This window comes from Diospyros lotus, chromosome 14, assembly GCF_014633365.1.
Source record: "Diospyros lotus cultivar Yz01 chromosome 14, ASM1463336v1, whole genome shotgun sequence".
NCBI lineage: Eukaryota > Viridiplantae > Streptophyta > Magnoliopsida > Ericales > Ebenaceae > Diospyros > Diospyros lotus.
In genome coordinates, this window is record NC_068351.1 from 12,087,768 (window position 1) to 12,104,325 (window position 16,558).

Sequence of the window (16,558 nt, forward strand, 5' to 3'; positions counted from 1 at the left end):
AGTTGCTTTTAAGTAATGTAGGATGCGGTTTATAGCCTGTAGGTGTTCTTCTCTTGGGTCATGCATAAATTGACTGACTACTTTAACGGGGTAAGCATATCAGGCCTGATATGAGACAGATATATTAACTTGCCAACTAATTTTTGGTAACTACCTTTTGTCAGACCTCTGAGTCTGGTAATGACTTTCTCACTGTTTCGATGAGATTTGGATGATAAATTTAAGGGGGATTTAGAAGGAATATAGGGAGAATTTAGAAGAACAGAGAGTAAGAGAAAGAACGAGAGAGGGAGAGAAAGAGAGAATGTTGGGAGAAATTTTGGAAATTGTATTGATAAATCATATTTGGTTAAGGCTCAATCAGGCCTTATGTACTGAGTACAGTATTGAAGGATTCTCCTGTACAATGACCTGGCCCTCTTTTCTACCTTCTAGAACAATTTGTTATAACCACCTAGGTATGGTACAACTCCTGATTGTCTAGGTGCATGACAATTCCCCCTCCCTTAAGAGTTTTTTTGTCCTCAAGAAATGTTGAGAAGCTGCACGAAGGAATTGCCTGAGGAGGTTTGGTAAGTACTCCTAGGTGTTGTTGTCCAGGTGGAGGTGGGACCATTTCACCAAAACTTGAGTAAGGGGAGCCCCTTGCTTTGCTTGTAGACAATCCTTGGATCGATTATAGTCGCTAGTTCCTCAGTAGGATTGGTGTTTTTCAAGAAAGACGATAAGGATGGACTGACTTCTTGTCGAAAAGATCTAAGGAAACCCGAAGGCAAAATACAAACAAAGCAGAGAGAGAATTCAGGAGATGACACTAGCTTCGTATTTCATTAACTGAAAAACACTCAATGAAATAGAGTGCACTGCTGTATATATATATAGCAGCAAGCCTCTTACACTTCCCTAACATTTACACAGATTAATGACTTAATACAAACAACACAGCAGAGAAATAAAGAAATAAACCAAACAGAAATAAGCGCTGTTGCTAACACAATATGCTTTTACATTCCCCCTCAATTAGAACTCCCTTTCCCTTCTGGTTGCTGATCACTTATGGAAGCATATGAAATCCTGTGAGCTGGAGAAAATCTTAAACCAAGCTTGGCACATAAAAACTGAAACCGACTTTTTGACAATCCTTTTGTGAGAATGTTAGCAACCTGATATTCTGTGGGCACAAATCTGATTTCAATTTCTCCTTTTTCAACCTTTTCTCGAATAAAATGTACATTAAGCTCAATGTGCTTGGTTCGACCATGAAAAACAGGATTTTCGGCCATACTCTTAGCAGCCAAATTATCACTCCATACACTATTTCGATGAGATTTGGATCAGAAATTGAAGGGGGATTTAGAATGGATATAGGGAGAATTTAGAAGAACAAAGAGTGAATAAGAGAGTGAGAAGAGAAAGAACAAGGGAGGGAGAGAAAGAGAGAATGTTGGGAGAAATTTTGGAAATTGTGTTTGGTTAAGGCTCAATCAGGCGTTATGTACTAAGTATAGTATTGAAGGATTCTCCCGTACAATGACTTGGCCCCTTTTCTACCATCTAGAACAATTTGTTATAACCACTTAGGTACAACCCTTAGCTTAAAAACTATGGTACAACTTCTCATAGCCTAGGTACATGACACCTTTATTAACTGTGCTGCCTTCATTTTTTGACTTGATTATGTAATTCGGGTTAATGGGAGAGCTTGCTACCTTGCTGTTAAGTTTCCCTGTTTCCTTTAGCAGGTCTGAAAATATACTTCTTGTGGGATAGAAATATACTGATTTCGGAATAGGTTACTTTGATTCCAAGAAAATATCTCAACTTACCGAGATCTTTAATCTCAAATTCTAGTGCCAGATGTTTTCTTAGAGCAAGCATTTTAGTCTCATCATTCCCTGTAACAATAATATAATCAACGTAAGCCAACAAGACTGTGATCTTACTTTCTCTATTATGTTTTATGATCAAGGTATGATCTCCCTAACTCTGTTTATATCTCAACTGCCTTATTGTCTTTGTAAACCTTTTAAACCATGCCTTTGGAGATTGTTTTAGCCCATACAAGGCCTTTTTCAAATGACACACCTTATTATCCCCAAGTAGTCCTTCAAACCCAGGCGGATGCTCCGTATAAACTTCCTCTTCTAAGTCACCATGGAGGAAGGCATTCTTAACATCGAGCTGTAACAATGGCCAATTAAAATAAGCAGCAAGAGAAATGAGTATTCTAACCGTATTCATCTTGGCTACTAGAGAGAATGTTTCTTGATAATCAATTTCATAGGTTTGTGTGTATCCTTTTGATACTAGTCTTGTTTTGTATCTTCCAAGTGTCCCATCAGATCTGTATTTCACTGTAAACATCCATTTACATCCCACCGATTTGTTATTCTTTGGTCTAGGTATAACCTCCCGAGTGCTATTCTTTTCAAGTGCTTTCATTTCCTTTTTCGTAGCAAGTGTCCAATTCTTATCCTTTAATGCATCATGAATCGATCTTGGGATTTCTATTGTGTCTAGTGAGGTAAGGAAGGCTTGATATTGTGAGGACAGTCTATGGTTAGATACAAATTGGGATATGGGTTAGATGTGATGTTTTGTGCATTCTTGGGTACCTTTTCTTAATGCAATGGGTAGGTTAAGATCATGAGGCTTAGGTTCTTCCACAAGAATTGAAAAAGGGATAGTGGTGTTACTTCATTCAGGCATGAATCTTGAACTTGTGTTGGTCTAGGATCAACTTCCTTCCTTCTTGAGAAGATGAGAGTCCCTCTTGGATTCAAGGTTGGTTGTTGCAATTTGGCTATGTGCTCATCACAATTAGTGTCTGACTCATTTGGGGTAGCTGGAAGAGATAAGATGGAAGGGAACTAGGTGAAGAAGGTTGGCTAGGTTGTTGAGAGGATAAAGGAAGGTTTAGACAGTTGTCAAGAATGAGATCCTCAGCTTCACAATAGTGCTCCCCCTGAAGCCGAGGTTGAGTAGAAAAGAAAAAAAAAGGGTATTTTTGTGAAAGGTAACATCTATGGGGACAAAGAATTTACGAGTTGAAGGATGATAACACTTATACCATTTCTGAGTGTTAGAATAGCCAAGGAAGATACACTTGAGTGCCTGAGGGTCAAGCTTGTCGCAACTATGTTGAGGAAGGTGTACATAGGTCGTGCGCCCAAAAACTTTTGGAGACAAAGTGGAGGGACAGATAGGTAGTGATGCATGAGGAGCCAAATGGGACTCTTTATCAAGGGATCGAGAGGGGACACAATTAATTAGACGAGTGGCAATGAGCACAACTTCACCCTAGAATTGTTTAGGTACACAAGATTGAAACAAGAAGGAACGGGTAACATTTAACAAGTGCCCGAGGGTCAAGCTTGTTGTGACTATGTTGAGGAAGGTGTACATAGGCCGTGCCCCTGAAAACTTTTGGAGACAAAGTGGAGGAAATGGGGCCAGATAAGTAGTGATGCATGAGGAGTCAAATGGGACTCTTGTTGTTAAGGGATCGAGAGGGGACACAGTTAATTAGATGAGTGGCAATGAGCACAACTTTCCCTTAGAATTGTTTAGGTACACAAGATTGAAACAAGAAGGAACGGGTAACATTTAAGAGTTAACAATTTTTCCGTTCAGCCACATCGTTTTATTGGGGGGTGTTTACACAAAAGGACTCGTGAATAATGCTTTCTTTGATAAATAATTGGTTTAGACATTGATTGAAGTAGTCATTGGCATTATCCGAATGAAACTGTTTTATACACATCCTGAATTGGGTTTTGATCATTTGATAGAAATTGGGAAGAATAGTGGAAACGTCAGATTTATCTTTCATGAGGTAAACCCAAGTGACTCTAGTGCAATTATCAATAAATGAAACAAACCATCTAGCCCCAGTGTAGTTACGAACCCGTGAAAGACCCCATATATCACTATGAATTAATGAAAAAGGGAAAGTAGACCTTTTATTAAGCAAAGGAAAATAAATTTTGTGATGTTTAACAAGTTCACAGACTTCACAATAAATATTGTGAAGAGATACATTGTGAAATAAGGCTAGAAACATAGTTTTTAAGAGACTAAATAGGGGATGACCAAACTGACAATACTGTAGTAAGATCTTGAAAATAGTAGTGTCAGCTCCTAAGGCTCTGACCAATAATTCCTTCGACCAGTGAATTGTTCGAAGGGGAAAGGAAGGAAGATAGAGGGAGAAATTAGGGAGAAAGAGAGAACAGAAAGGGAGAGAGAGAGAGAATGTTCAGAATTCTGTTAGAATAATTTCATATCCATCCATGGCAAGGATTAGCTGTTTATATAGTTGGATTTCTTGCTCATGTGCGGTAACCGCTTACAGCAGGGGAATGTACAACTTGCCTAAGCAGCAACAAACTTTGTACCCCCCTTATAGCATATTCTACTGCCTATTCTGCTAATTGCTATTCCTCCCTTTCTGTTATATTTAATTGCTATATCTCCCCCTCCTTGCTACGTGGATCATGACAATTACCCCTCCCTACAAAACTTTCTTGTCCTCAAGAAATGTGGAGGAGGCTGGCTACTCTCACAAATTGGCGAAGCACGTTCGGAAGCATAGTTTTGAAAGGCGAGAGGCGCAGCGAGGCGCAAAGGGTCCTGGAGCCTGAGGCGCGAGGCGCACCTTTTAGAAAAAAAAACTCAAAATATTGTAAAATCATAAACAACTATCAAATTATCAATAATAATACTTTGATATCATTCATGATTCATTATCTTCAAATTCTAAACTAACAACATCAAAATTGATTCATTCATCATGCAAATTCTAAACTAGAAATATCATCAAAGTTCAAACTTAAAGTCTCAAACTCAAACAAGTACCAATCATAATGCAAAGTTCTAAACAAATGCATAAACACTACAAGTCCACAATCAATATAAAGAAGTTTTAATCAATCATCATCAAGGAGATCATCAATATCAATGTCAATATCTTCATCATCCCTTTCAATCACCCCTTCATTTTCTTCTTCATCTCCCAATTCTTCTCCCTCTTCCAAGTCTTCATCATCTTCAGTCTCTGCCTCACTTTCCTCCTCTTCTTCAATCTCCTGAGTTACTCGCCGCTTTGAAGTCGAAGCTGAAGTTGAACCCGATTGTGATCGAGTTTGTTTAATTCTAAATCGATAACTAGGCTCTCAAACTCCTGCAGTTGCAGCGACATTACTCCATGTCAACCCATCCCCAACGTCATCTGGAAAAATAGTTTCATCATCTTTATCATTCTCCTCATCAAGTTTTCCAGTCAACCATTCATTGCTTTCATCAATATGGGTCAATATGATAGGGTCAATGGTATCACGCATTTGATACTGATGCTTCAATGCTCTATTGTATTTCACAAACATCAAGTCGTTTAAACGAAGTTGATCAAGCCTGTTTTTTCGTTTAGTATGAAGCTGCAACAATTTATGCAAAAACATACTAAGAATAAGCTACATGAAACAGACCAACTACTAATAAAAATTGTAAGTGTTATATGTACAATGCACTTACATTTTCAAACACACTCCAATTACGTTCATACCCAGATGAACTACAAGTCAAGTTAAGAATTTTAATTGCAAAATTTTGCAACGTGGGTGTTGACATTCCATATGAAGCCCACCATTCAGTTGTCCAATAAAATTCATAGGTTAATTATTATCTATTATCTAGAATGATTATATATATAATGTAATATATATATATGTGTGTATCTGGTGATTTCTCAGCTCTCTTTCTAATAGCCATATAGTTTTCAAAGAACCCATCTGCCTTGCTATACATCGAAAGCTCCGCATCAATTTGCTCTTGAAACTTTACATCTGGATTTAACTTTCTAATGCATTCATATAAGTCAGTCATGATCTCTGGATCTATATGTTCAGCCTTGTAGAAATATTCTGGGTTCAAGTACCAATCAACAGCGTGCAGGGGGGCGGTGAAGCTGAACATCCCATTGATTATCAATGATCTGAAAAATGGGTGCATATTTCTTTTCATCCCCATTAAAAGAGTTAGCAATCGCTTATTTGGCCCTATCCATGGCTTCATATATGTATCCCATAGCCGGCTTCTTCTCACCATCCACTAAGCGCAGTACACGCACCAATGGACCAGCCACCTTTGAAGCATATACAACATTGTTCCAAAATGAAGGCATCAAAGTCACTTCTACAACCTTTTTAGCCCCTGCTTCTTTTACCCACTTGCTTGTCATCCACTCTTCAGAGGTAAACATTCTTCTAAGGTTGCTTTTCAGACTATGCATCATGCCCTAAGTGATGAAGGCAGTTGCAAACCGTGTTTTTGTAAGCCTTAACAACTCTTTCTTGTCAGTAAACATTCTAAGCATGTTTACTAGACCCGAACGAATATAGATGTAGCTATTCACCATAACAACTCTCTCAAATGTCTTCTTCATATTAGGCAACCTGAAAATATCTTCCAACATTAAATCCAAGCAGTGCGCTGCACATGGTGTCCAAAACAATGTAGGATATTTTGTCTCCAAAAATCTTTCTGTTATTATTTAGAGTGAAATTAACAAGATATTAGTAAATAATAAATATCTAATGAATATTCAAATTGTTCTATTTATAAACATAATACAAATTACAAAAATGAATTTCATACCTGCTAAAACATTGTTTGAAGCACTATCGGTGACCACTTGCACCACATTTCTTACTCCAATCTTTTCCACACATTTACTAAATAATTAAAACATCTTTTCCCCAGTCTTTGAATAGCTAGAACCATCAACAGACTCCAAAAATATACTTCCTTTAGGAGAATTGACTAAAAAGTTAATCAATGTCTTTTCCCTCCTGTCTTTCCAGCCATCTGACAAAATGGAACATCCATATTTGGCCCACGTCTCTTCATGATCTTTCATCATTTCACGAGTGGCTTCCACCTCTTGTTTGAGAAGGGGAACCCTGACTTCATAGTAACTAGGCGACTTCACACCCGGACCATACTGACCAATTGCTTTTATAAATACTTTAAAACTGTCATATGTCACTGCATTGAATGGAATGCCTGCATTATACATCCATCGTGCAAAGCTTCTACAAACTCGAGCTCTTAACTCTTTTTTTGCGAAATCATTCTCACCCAACCTTGTTTGCTTTCCTTTGCCCTTGCTTTTCAACATATTAACTTCTGGGTCTTTAAGAAAAACATCAAGTGGACGCTTTTTTGTTGGCCCTTTAACACCACCAACACTACCAGTACCGCTTTCACTTCTGGTAGATACATTGGGTTTTTTTCTACTTTGAGGTGGCGTCTCATCATCATCATCATACCCTTCACCAAATTGAAGATCATCATCTAACGGTGTCATATTTTGCTCATCCCTGTTATTTTTCTTCTTTTGCATGTACTCTCCAATCTCTTCTTTTACTGATGGAGGACATTTTGGACAAGCTTTAGTATTCCTAAAACCACCCACAAGATGTTGTTTCACCCGAAATATACCACCTTTTGTTACTTTATGACAAAATTTACATGTGGTATTTCTATCATTAGGATCAGCTTCAAAATAATTCCATGCTAGGTCAGTTTTGGAAGTGGTTGACGACATTTATTGGGCTGCTGCAACACAGTTCCAACTTCCACAAAATTCTCCAATCAACACGAAAACAACAACCGTATAAACTATAAAGAGAGAGCAGCAACCAGCAAGAGAAATTAAGCAAGAATGCAAGAAATAATCAAATAAAAAACAAGTAAAGAACTCACAAGAGTAGGCTGGAACCAAGAAGAGGGGAGGCTGGAATGGAACTGAGATTGGCAGCTACTTTCGGTGGGTAGCGGGCTGCTTCTTAACAGCTTGAACTTGAAGAGCAAATGAGGAGAGGCGAGGAAGAAAGGAGAAGAGCGTGAGCAGAGGAGAATAGAGGAAGAGGGCGTGGATGGAGAGGAAATCGAAACTGATAGGGCTAACCCCCTTCATCCAATCTACGCCAAGCACCACATCACAACCCCCCAGCTTCAGTAGCCTCAAATCAGCCACAAACTCCTCACCGTTCATTTCCCAGCAAAACCCCACACAGGAGGATTGACTCAAAACCTTATTCCCATTCGCTACTGTTACTGACAGAGGGTGGGAGCTGGAGATCTCACACTCTAACTTTCGGGCCATGGTTTCATCCAAGAAACTATGGGTACTCCCACTGTCTATAAGTACCATTATCGGAGCATTGCGGGCTTTTCCCTCCACCTTAATTATCTTAATGTTGGTTGACCCTTTAAGAGCGTGTAGAGAAATCTGCCCTTTATCTTCTTCATCAACTTCTGGAGTCCCCTCTATCTCTTCTTCTTCTTCTTCATTCTCCTCTGCTTCTAATATCAACAGCTACCTCTTGCACTTATGCCCAAAAAAATATTTATCTTCGCACTTATAGCAGAGTCCCGCCTGATGCCTTTGCTTCGTCAATCTTCCCCCATTAACAGGACTGGAAACTGTCAAAGGCAAAGCCAAGACTCCCTTGCCTCCTTGCCCCGTATCCCTTCCAATGGCTCTGTTCCCCGCCTGCCATCCACCGGTGATTACCCCCTTAACTTGGCTTCTTTGTTTTTTCATCAGCACTTCAATCATCATTTCTTGCAGCCTTGCACTGTTAGCAGCTTGTTCCACTGCCCCTAGTTGCATCATTTTAACCATTCGTCTCACCTTATCTCCTAACCCATTGATAAAACTTGACACAAAATATTCTTCCGTCAAGTGGGGTTGGTGCACCACCATCAAAGACCTCAGCTCCTCAAATTTGAGCTGATAGGCCTGCACCGTTCCTTCTTGCTTAAGCTTGTTAAATTCCTTGATCACGTCCCTCAAACTCTTGTCTCCAAACCTCGTACAGAGGTCTCTTGCGAACACATTCCACGGGCTCCCCTCTTTGGTCGCAAGCCATCCTTGGAACCAGGCGTCCCCCCGCCTCATTCAGGTAAGTAGATGCCAGGATGACCTTCTGCTGTTCCTGAACTTGGTATAGTGTGAACATTCTTTCACACCTCCTGATTCACCATCTCGGGTTCTCTCCATCAAATAATGGAATGTCTAATTTAGGCACAGGGAAGTTCGACTGATTTCGGTGAGCTTGAGCTTTGGGTCTTCTCCCCATCGTGCTTTCCTCCATCATCTCCGGTTCTAATCCAAATTCCGACACTCCAGCATGCGGATGCTCCATCCCTACCCCAGTAAGGATTGGTTCCGTTTTATCCTTGGGGGGAAACTTCGTTGAAAGCCTCACTAGTTGTTGAGAAGCGAACATTCTTACGAATTGTTGCATCTGCTCCATCAGTTGCCCTCTCAACATAGCACTTTGCTCTCGATTTTCTTCTTGCCATCTTTCCATTGCTTGGGTAATTCGACTATCCACCCCTACTCCTACTGAGGATTCAAGCGTACCCATTCTGGCTGCATTTCCGCCATGGATGTCACGACTTGCTATAGTTGGCTCTCCATTTGTTTCATCCTCGTTCCATCCGCCATTGTGAGGATACCCACAGCTCCGAGCGTTTCCCAAGTCGCGCTCTGATACCAAAATGTCAGCTCCCAAGGCTCTGACCAATAATTCCTTCGACTAGTGAACTGTTCGAAGGGGAAAGGAAGGAAGATAGAGGGAGAAATTAGGGGGAAAGAGAGAATAGAAAGGGGGAGAGAGGGAATGTTCAGAATTCTGTTAGAATAATTTCATATCCATCCGTGACAAGGATCAGCTGTTTATATAGCTGGATTCCTTGCCCATGTGCAGTAATCGCTTATAGCAGGGGAATGTACAACCTGCCTAAGCAGCAACAAACTTTGTACCCCCCTTATAGCATATTCTACTGCCTATTCTATTAATTGCCATTCCTCCCTTCCTATTATATTTAATTGCTATATCTCCCCTTCCTTGCTACGTGAATCATGACAAGTAGGAGAGGGGGTACATTGTGATGAGAGAGCCAATTGGTGCCTTGATCCATTAGAAGTGCTCGTTGTCACAAGATGGTAGAGTCCGTCCTTAACGTTAGTTTTATCCTAGGACTATGCGGAATGACCCTTAGATGGAATATGCCTCTCTCAACACTCTCAAATCCACCCAGCAATTATAGGAATTGAAAACAGAAAATATAAGCAATCAAACAGAATGAAAATAAGAACAAGAAACAGAAGGCAAACCACACAATGCAAAGATTTATTCTGGTTCGGTTTCCTTTGAGGAAACCTACATCCAGCCTTCAAAGAGCCCTCCTAGCAGTCTTATTAAGAAGAAGAACGATCAATACAACAGTAGAATCCCTCCTTCTAACTATCCCGAGTACACCCCAACAACTTTCCAAGATTACAAAGCTTTAACGGAAGGAAACACCCAGCTTTTCTCTCAGAACAGTGCACTCGTTACATAGAAACAGAAGAATAGAATCTGACTTAATTGGCTACCCCTTGCCCTATTTATAGAATGATAGGGCTGACATGACAATGACAAGAATTGGATAATTACAGTTTCACCCCACAACTATTACTAATTACACATGGGATACAACTATCTTTCTAAGCCTCCAATAGCCAATTTTATCACTGCATGCCTTCACCGATCTTCTAGGATATACTCGAGACAACATTTCAACAATTAGCAAATCCAATCCTCCTCCCTGAGGTTTAGTCTTGAAAAATATAGTGTGTCAAAAAAGGTAATACTGCAGTTCAAAGATTTAGTAAGTGGGTTGATGGACAAAAGGTTGGTTAATGGGATATGTGGGATGAGATTGATGTTGCCTTGACTAGCAATAGGAATATGAGAGCCATTTGCAACAACAATCCCTTTAGTGCTCGAAAGAGGTTTATAGGTTTAAAAAAAGGTGGGACATGGTGTCATATTGTTAGTTGCTCTCGAGTCAAGAATTCATGATGTAAGATGTGGGCTTTCATGAGCATTAAAGGAACAAGTAGGGAGACACTTACCAGAAGTGGCTAGAGAGCATGTAGAACTAGAGCCAGAGAGGGATTGGATAAAACTTCGCATTTTCTCAATTTCTTCCTTACTCAATCCACCAAGTTCATCACTATCGGCAGAAGTATATTGTGACGGATCTGTCATTTTGGCAATTTTTGCTAACTGTGGCACCTGTCCCTTGAATCCACTAGTCTGACTTAGAACTTGGGCCTTGCCATGAAGTTTGAAACAATTCTCTCTCGTGTGACCAGGCTTCTTACAAGATGTGCACCAAAGACCATCTTTATTGTTGGGATTGAGGCGATCAGTCTAATGTCCTATGATTGTATTTCCTCCATTAGGCTTCCTTGATATCATGGCAGATCCTTTGGTGTGCTGAGACTCCGACATGACTAAGCATCTACTTTCTTCGGCCCGAACAATAGAAAAGACTTCCCCCAATGGTGGCAGCTTTAGACTTGCTAGAAACTCAAATACTCGATCTCGTTCAGTAAACTCCTTCAAAATTTTGGCACCCTTGCTGTCTTTCATCTTTAAATTCTGATAGTGATCAAGTTCTAACCATAGGCTGTTCAGTGTATTGTAATATTCAGTCACAAAAAGACTTGCCTATTTTGTAGATGAGATTTTAGTTTTGATCTCAAACATCAAGGCTACATCTTGCATTTTTTAGTAGGTCTTTCGAACAGTCTCCCATACCTCCTGGGCAGTGGATAGGAACATGCAGTTGTGGCTGATTTCAGGCTGTATAGAGTTCCACATCCACGGCATAATTACCAAATCCTCCTCTTCCCATGTTGAAATCTTAGGTTGTCTCGTGGTGGTCCCGTTCCTTCAAGATGACTCAATTTTCCTTTTCCCTTCAAAAATGTTCTGACCACTTGAGACCACTGTTGATAGTTTCTTCCATCTAACTAGTAGGATGGGTTGAGATTCTGGAGGTCTCTCGCTGCAGTATTGTGAGCAGCTCCAAACAGCATAGAACCAGTGTTGGGTCAGCTGAGGTGCAGCTAGGGTTGCTGGTTGCAGAAATTGAAGACATATCTTATCGGGGCAAAGCAATGGTCACTAAAAATGAGCTGAACAGTCACTGGAAAAACACAAACAGCTGCTGAAAGATACCAACAGTCACTGGGGAAAGCAAGAACAGTCACTGGAAGTTGAACAGTCACCAGAAAAAAACACGAACAGCCTCTGAAAGATACCAACAGTCACTGGGGAAAGCAAGAACGGTCACTGGAAATATGAACAGAAACTCATCGTAGCAGGGATACGCTGTGCTGGAGAAAAAGTCCAAACAGCGGAGACTTGAATCCGGGATCAAAGGGGTGTGGGTTCGTCTCCCACCGTGGTGTCCGGTGATGACAGAATGGGTGATGCGAGGAATTTGAGACAGCGATGACGGACAGAAATGTTTCTGGGTCGAGTGCCGGTTGAACAGCAGCAGCAGCATCACCTCGATCAGAGATGAGTGATGGACAGGTGATGGCGGTGAAGAACCAATGGGGAGGAAGTCGGCAGGGAAGAACCTACAGCAGTGGCTATGAATGCCGATAGGGAAGAACCCTAGGAATGGTGAGGACGCATTGGCGATGAAGGCCAGAGAATGGCTATGAAGGCAGGTGAAATAGAGGGTCTCAGAAAAGGGGCGGCAATGAAGGCCGGAGAATGAAACTCCCTAGGAGAGGGAATGCTCTAATACCATGTAAGAAAACTGTAATAGTTTTTCTTATATCATCACAGTAGGGCCAATCACCCTATATATACAAGTATAGATCTACGAAGTAGGAAAGATTACAAGAAGGAAACTGAGGAAAGGAAATCTAATCAAATCTGTATAAAAAAGGCAACCAATAATTATGGAAAGATTCCCACAGCCAATCCCACAATCACAGGGGATTGATTGGGATGAATCCGGTGGGATTGATTCTCCAACAAAACACATCAATGATACTTTACCAGGATTTTAATTCATACTTTCCCATGCATACCAAACAAGTCAATGTTAAATTTCCAGGAATCACATTCCTGGGAATTTAATTGGTGGGGAGGCACCAAGCACAGCCTTAATACATGATGAGGTAGGAAAATATCTGTTCATGTTATATAGACACAAACAATGTTGTGAATAATAACTGTTAAGATTAGCAAAAAAAAAAAAAAAAAGAATAATAATTGTTGACCAATATATGTTGTTTACATTTTCTTTATAAAATACGGATGCAGTTAGCTTTTATATTTTCCTGTCCCATAACCGTGTTTTCTATACTACACTGTATGCCTTTACTAATTTTGTTTCTTTTAGGTCTTTTGACTTCTGAGGAGAGTATTGCTTCCCCAGCTTCAGATATTTTAAAAGAGTTGATTAACTTCCATATTAGAAGAGACCTTTTAACCATTGATAATGAGCCAGTCAATGATGAAGTTGAGTCCACCATGGAATCAAGTGCAGTAAAATCTGCATGCTCTATAATTGAAAATGTGCTCGGCAGCTGTGGAAGAATTCCAAATGTGCATATTTTGGCAGTCATATCTGTTTTATTCCATAAACTTGGTATGTTACTTTTATGAGAGTTTACAGTATGCACCAGCACTAAGTGCTGACATATTTTGGCAGTCAAATCTGTTTTATTCCACAAACTTGGTATGTTACTTTTATGAGAGTTTACAGTATCCACCAGCACTAAGTGCTGACATCTAAGTTCTCCTTATGTTGCTTGTGAGAAGGAACTCAAGTTTGTAAAGTTGCATGTACTTTCTGGTTAATGCTTTTGCCTTCAATCTAATTCTTGACCGATTCAGAGCTTGTTTGGTATTGATGTGTTTTTTAAGTATAGCTGCTTCTTAACGACTTTTATGAAAAAAATGGCATTTGGTGAAGTACAACTTTGCTTTTAAAACACAGTTTCTTCTTCTAAAAAAGTGGGTTAAACTGCTTTTAAGCAAAAGCAAGGGACCCCCTGCTTTTTATAAAAAGCACAACTACTTTTAATGGGTCCCACAATCACTAATAGACTCTTTGCTTTTGTAACCATTATATCTCTTCATAATGTTATGCCACTTTCTAAAATAGCTATTTAATATCCTAGTGTCTTTTTTATATATTTTATAAATATACAGCATAGCAATAAAATATTAATCAAACACTTATTAGTTGCTTTTACATTAATAAGAACAACAATACTTAGTTATTAAACAATATTTTATCAACATTACTTTCACAGCATAACATAATAAGCACAACACAACACTACAAACTGTCAGCTCCCAATGGTTCTGACAGTGATTCTCGATCAATAGAAGGCCCGAGAAAGAAAGAGAGAGAGAATTGGGAAGAGGAGAATGCATAATTAGGGAGGAAGAGAGAATAGAGAGAGAAATTCAGAATTCTCTTAGAATTTGCATAATCCTTCGTGGAAAGAGGTCAACAATATTTATAGCTAATCCTAACCTCCCCCATGTGCAGATAATCGCTTACAAGCGTCAGGGAATGTACTAGCTGCTGATGCAGCAACAAACTTGGTACAATCCTATTCATCCTACTTACAACATATACTACTCCTACCCTCTACTATATTTAATTAAAGTTTTCTCCTCCCTTACAAATTAGTACATGAAAAATCATCCCCCCATCAAAATTTTCTTGTCCTCAAGAAATGGTGAGAAGGCTTGCCACTCTAGGAAACTACTTGAGGAGTTCTGGAAAGTACTCCCAGGTATTGTTATCCAGGTGAACGCCAGACCATTGGACGAGGACTTGGTTGATGGGAGCCCCTTGTTCGTAAATGACCCTTCTATCCATGATGGTTGTAGGTTCTCTTATTTTGTCTCCAGCATTGGAAAATGCAGGTATGGTTGAACTCACTGGTTGTGCCCCTACTGATTTCTTGAGAAGTGAAACATGAAATACTGGATGGATGTTTGAGCCTTCAGTTAGTTGCAGCCTGTAGGCCACATTTCCCACTTTGGCAATTATGGGTAATGGCCATGGAACATTGGGTGTAACTTGGAGTTAGGCTTCTAGAGTAGGGCCCTTAAGTGTCCCGGTTGTAGCTTCAAATATACCTTCTCCTCTGCCTGAAACTCCATTTCACTCCTATCTGCAAATTGCTTCATTCTATTCTTGGAGTTGGCTAACTCTATTTTGAGTATTTGTAAGGCCTGTTGCCTTTGCTGGAGATAAGCGTCTAGGGCTGCCATAGTTGTAGAGTCTCCCAAGGTTGGCAGCAAAGGAGGTTTGTAGCCATAGAGAGCCTCAAAAGGAGATCTCTTTATAGAGTTGTGGTGGTTGGAATTGTACCACCACTGAGCCGTGGCCAGCCATTTGTACCAAGACTTGGGCTGTGGGAAGCAAGAACACCTCAAATACATCTCTAAACATTGGTTAACTCTTTCTGTTTGGCCGTCAGATTCAGGGTGGTAGGCGGTGGACATGTTGAGCTTGACTCCCAATAGCTGTATCAACTCCTTCCACAGTAGGCTAGTAAAAATTTTGTCTCTGTCTGAAACTATAGTCTTAGGTATCCCATGTAATTTCACTATGTGATCCATAAATACCTTAGCTATTTCCTGGGCAGTGTAAGGGTGACTTAATCCAATGAAATGACCATATTTAATGAACCTATCCACTATCACCATGATGCAATCCTTCCCTTCCGATTTTGGAAGCCTTTCAATGAAATCCATGGATATGCTCTCCCAAGGTCCTCTTGGAATTTCCAAGGGCTGTAGTAGCCCTGGGTATGCCACATTTTTTGTCTTGCACCTCCCGTAAGTATCACACCCACACGAACTCCATAACATTCTTCTTTAGCCTCCGCCACTATAAGAGCTGTCTAACCTTATGATAAGTATTCACAATACCTGAATGTCCCCCAAGGGGTGAGTTGTGTAAAGCTTCTGTTACCTTCCTCTTGAGTTCTTTGTCATCCCCTATGACCAGCCTCCCTTGGTATCTGATCAGCCCATTGGTTAGAGTATACCCTGGCCTTAAAGTAGGATTTACCACCAACTGTTGTAGAAGCTCCTTAGTTGTCCCATCCACGTCATAACTTGAAACAATATCTTGGCACCAGTCTGGAACCACCATGGTTATTGGAGCCGAACTGCCTTCTTTAAAACACTTGGATAGGGCATCTGCTGCTATGTTTTCCTTGCCTTTCCTATACTGTATGTTGTAATCTAACCCCATTAACTTTGTCATTCCCTTTTGCTACAATTGAGTATGCAACCTCTATTGCAACAAAAATTTTAGACTTTCATGGTCTGTTTTAATTACAAACTTACCCCCTTCCAAATAATGGCGTTATTTGTCCACCGCCAACAACACAACCAATAACTCATTTTCAAATATGCTCAATCCCAAGTGTTTAGGGGCTAGTGCTTGGTTGAGAAAAGCCAGATGTCTGCCCTCTTGAACCAACACAACCCCAATTCCACTAGCACTCGCATATGTCTCAAGTATGAAAGGCTTATTGAAATCGGGTAACCCTAGGGTGGGTACCTCTTCCTCCTGACCCCAAAAGAATTTATCCTTCTTCAATAATTCTGTTAGGGGCTTGCTAATAAGGCCATAATTTCTCACAAATCGGTGG

General features: G+C 40.2%; 1 protein-coding gene across 3 annotated transcripts in view; it reads left to right on the forward strand.

Annotated features, from left to right (window-relative positions):
- LOC127789963 (uncharacterized) overlaps window positions 1–16,558 on the forward strand; it is an 82,491-nt gene that overhangs the window by 8,333 nt on the left and 57,600 nt on the right. For 2 of the 3 annotated variants that reach the window (XM_052319089.1, XM_052319090.1), the window contains exon 3: window positions 13,270–13,518. The exons of the other annotated variant lie outside the window; for it this stretch is intronic. In XM_052319089.1, coding sequence (XP_052175049.1) covers window positions 13,270–13,518 — 249 coding nt within the window. The remainder of the gene's footprint in view (window positions 1–13,269; window positions 13,519–16,558) is intronic. 3 annotated transcript variants of the gene reach the window in all.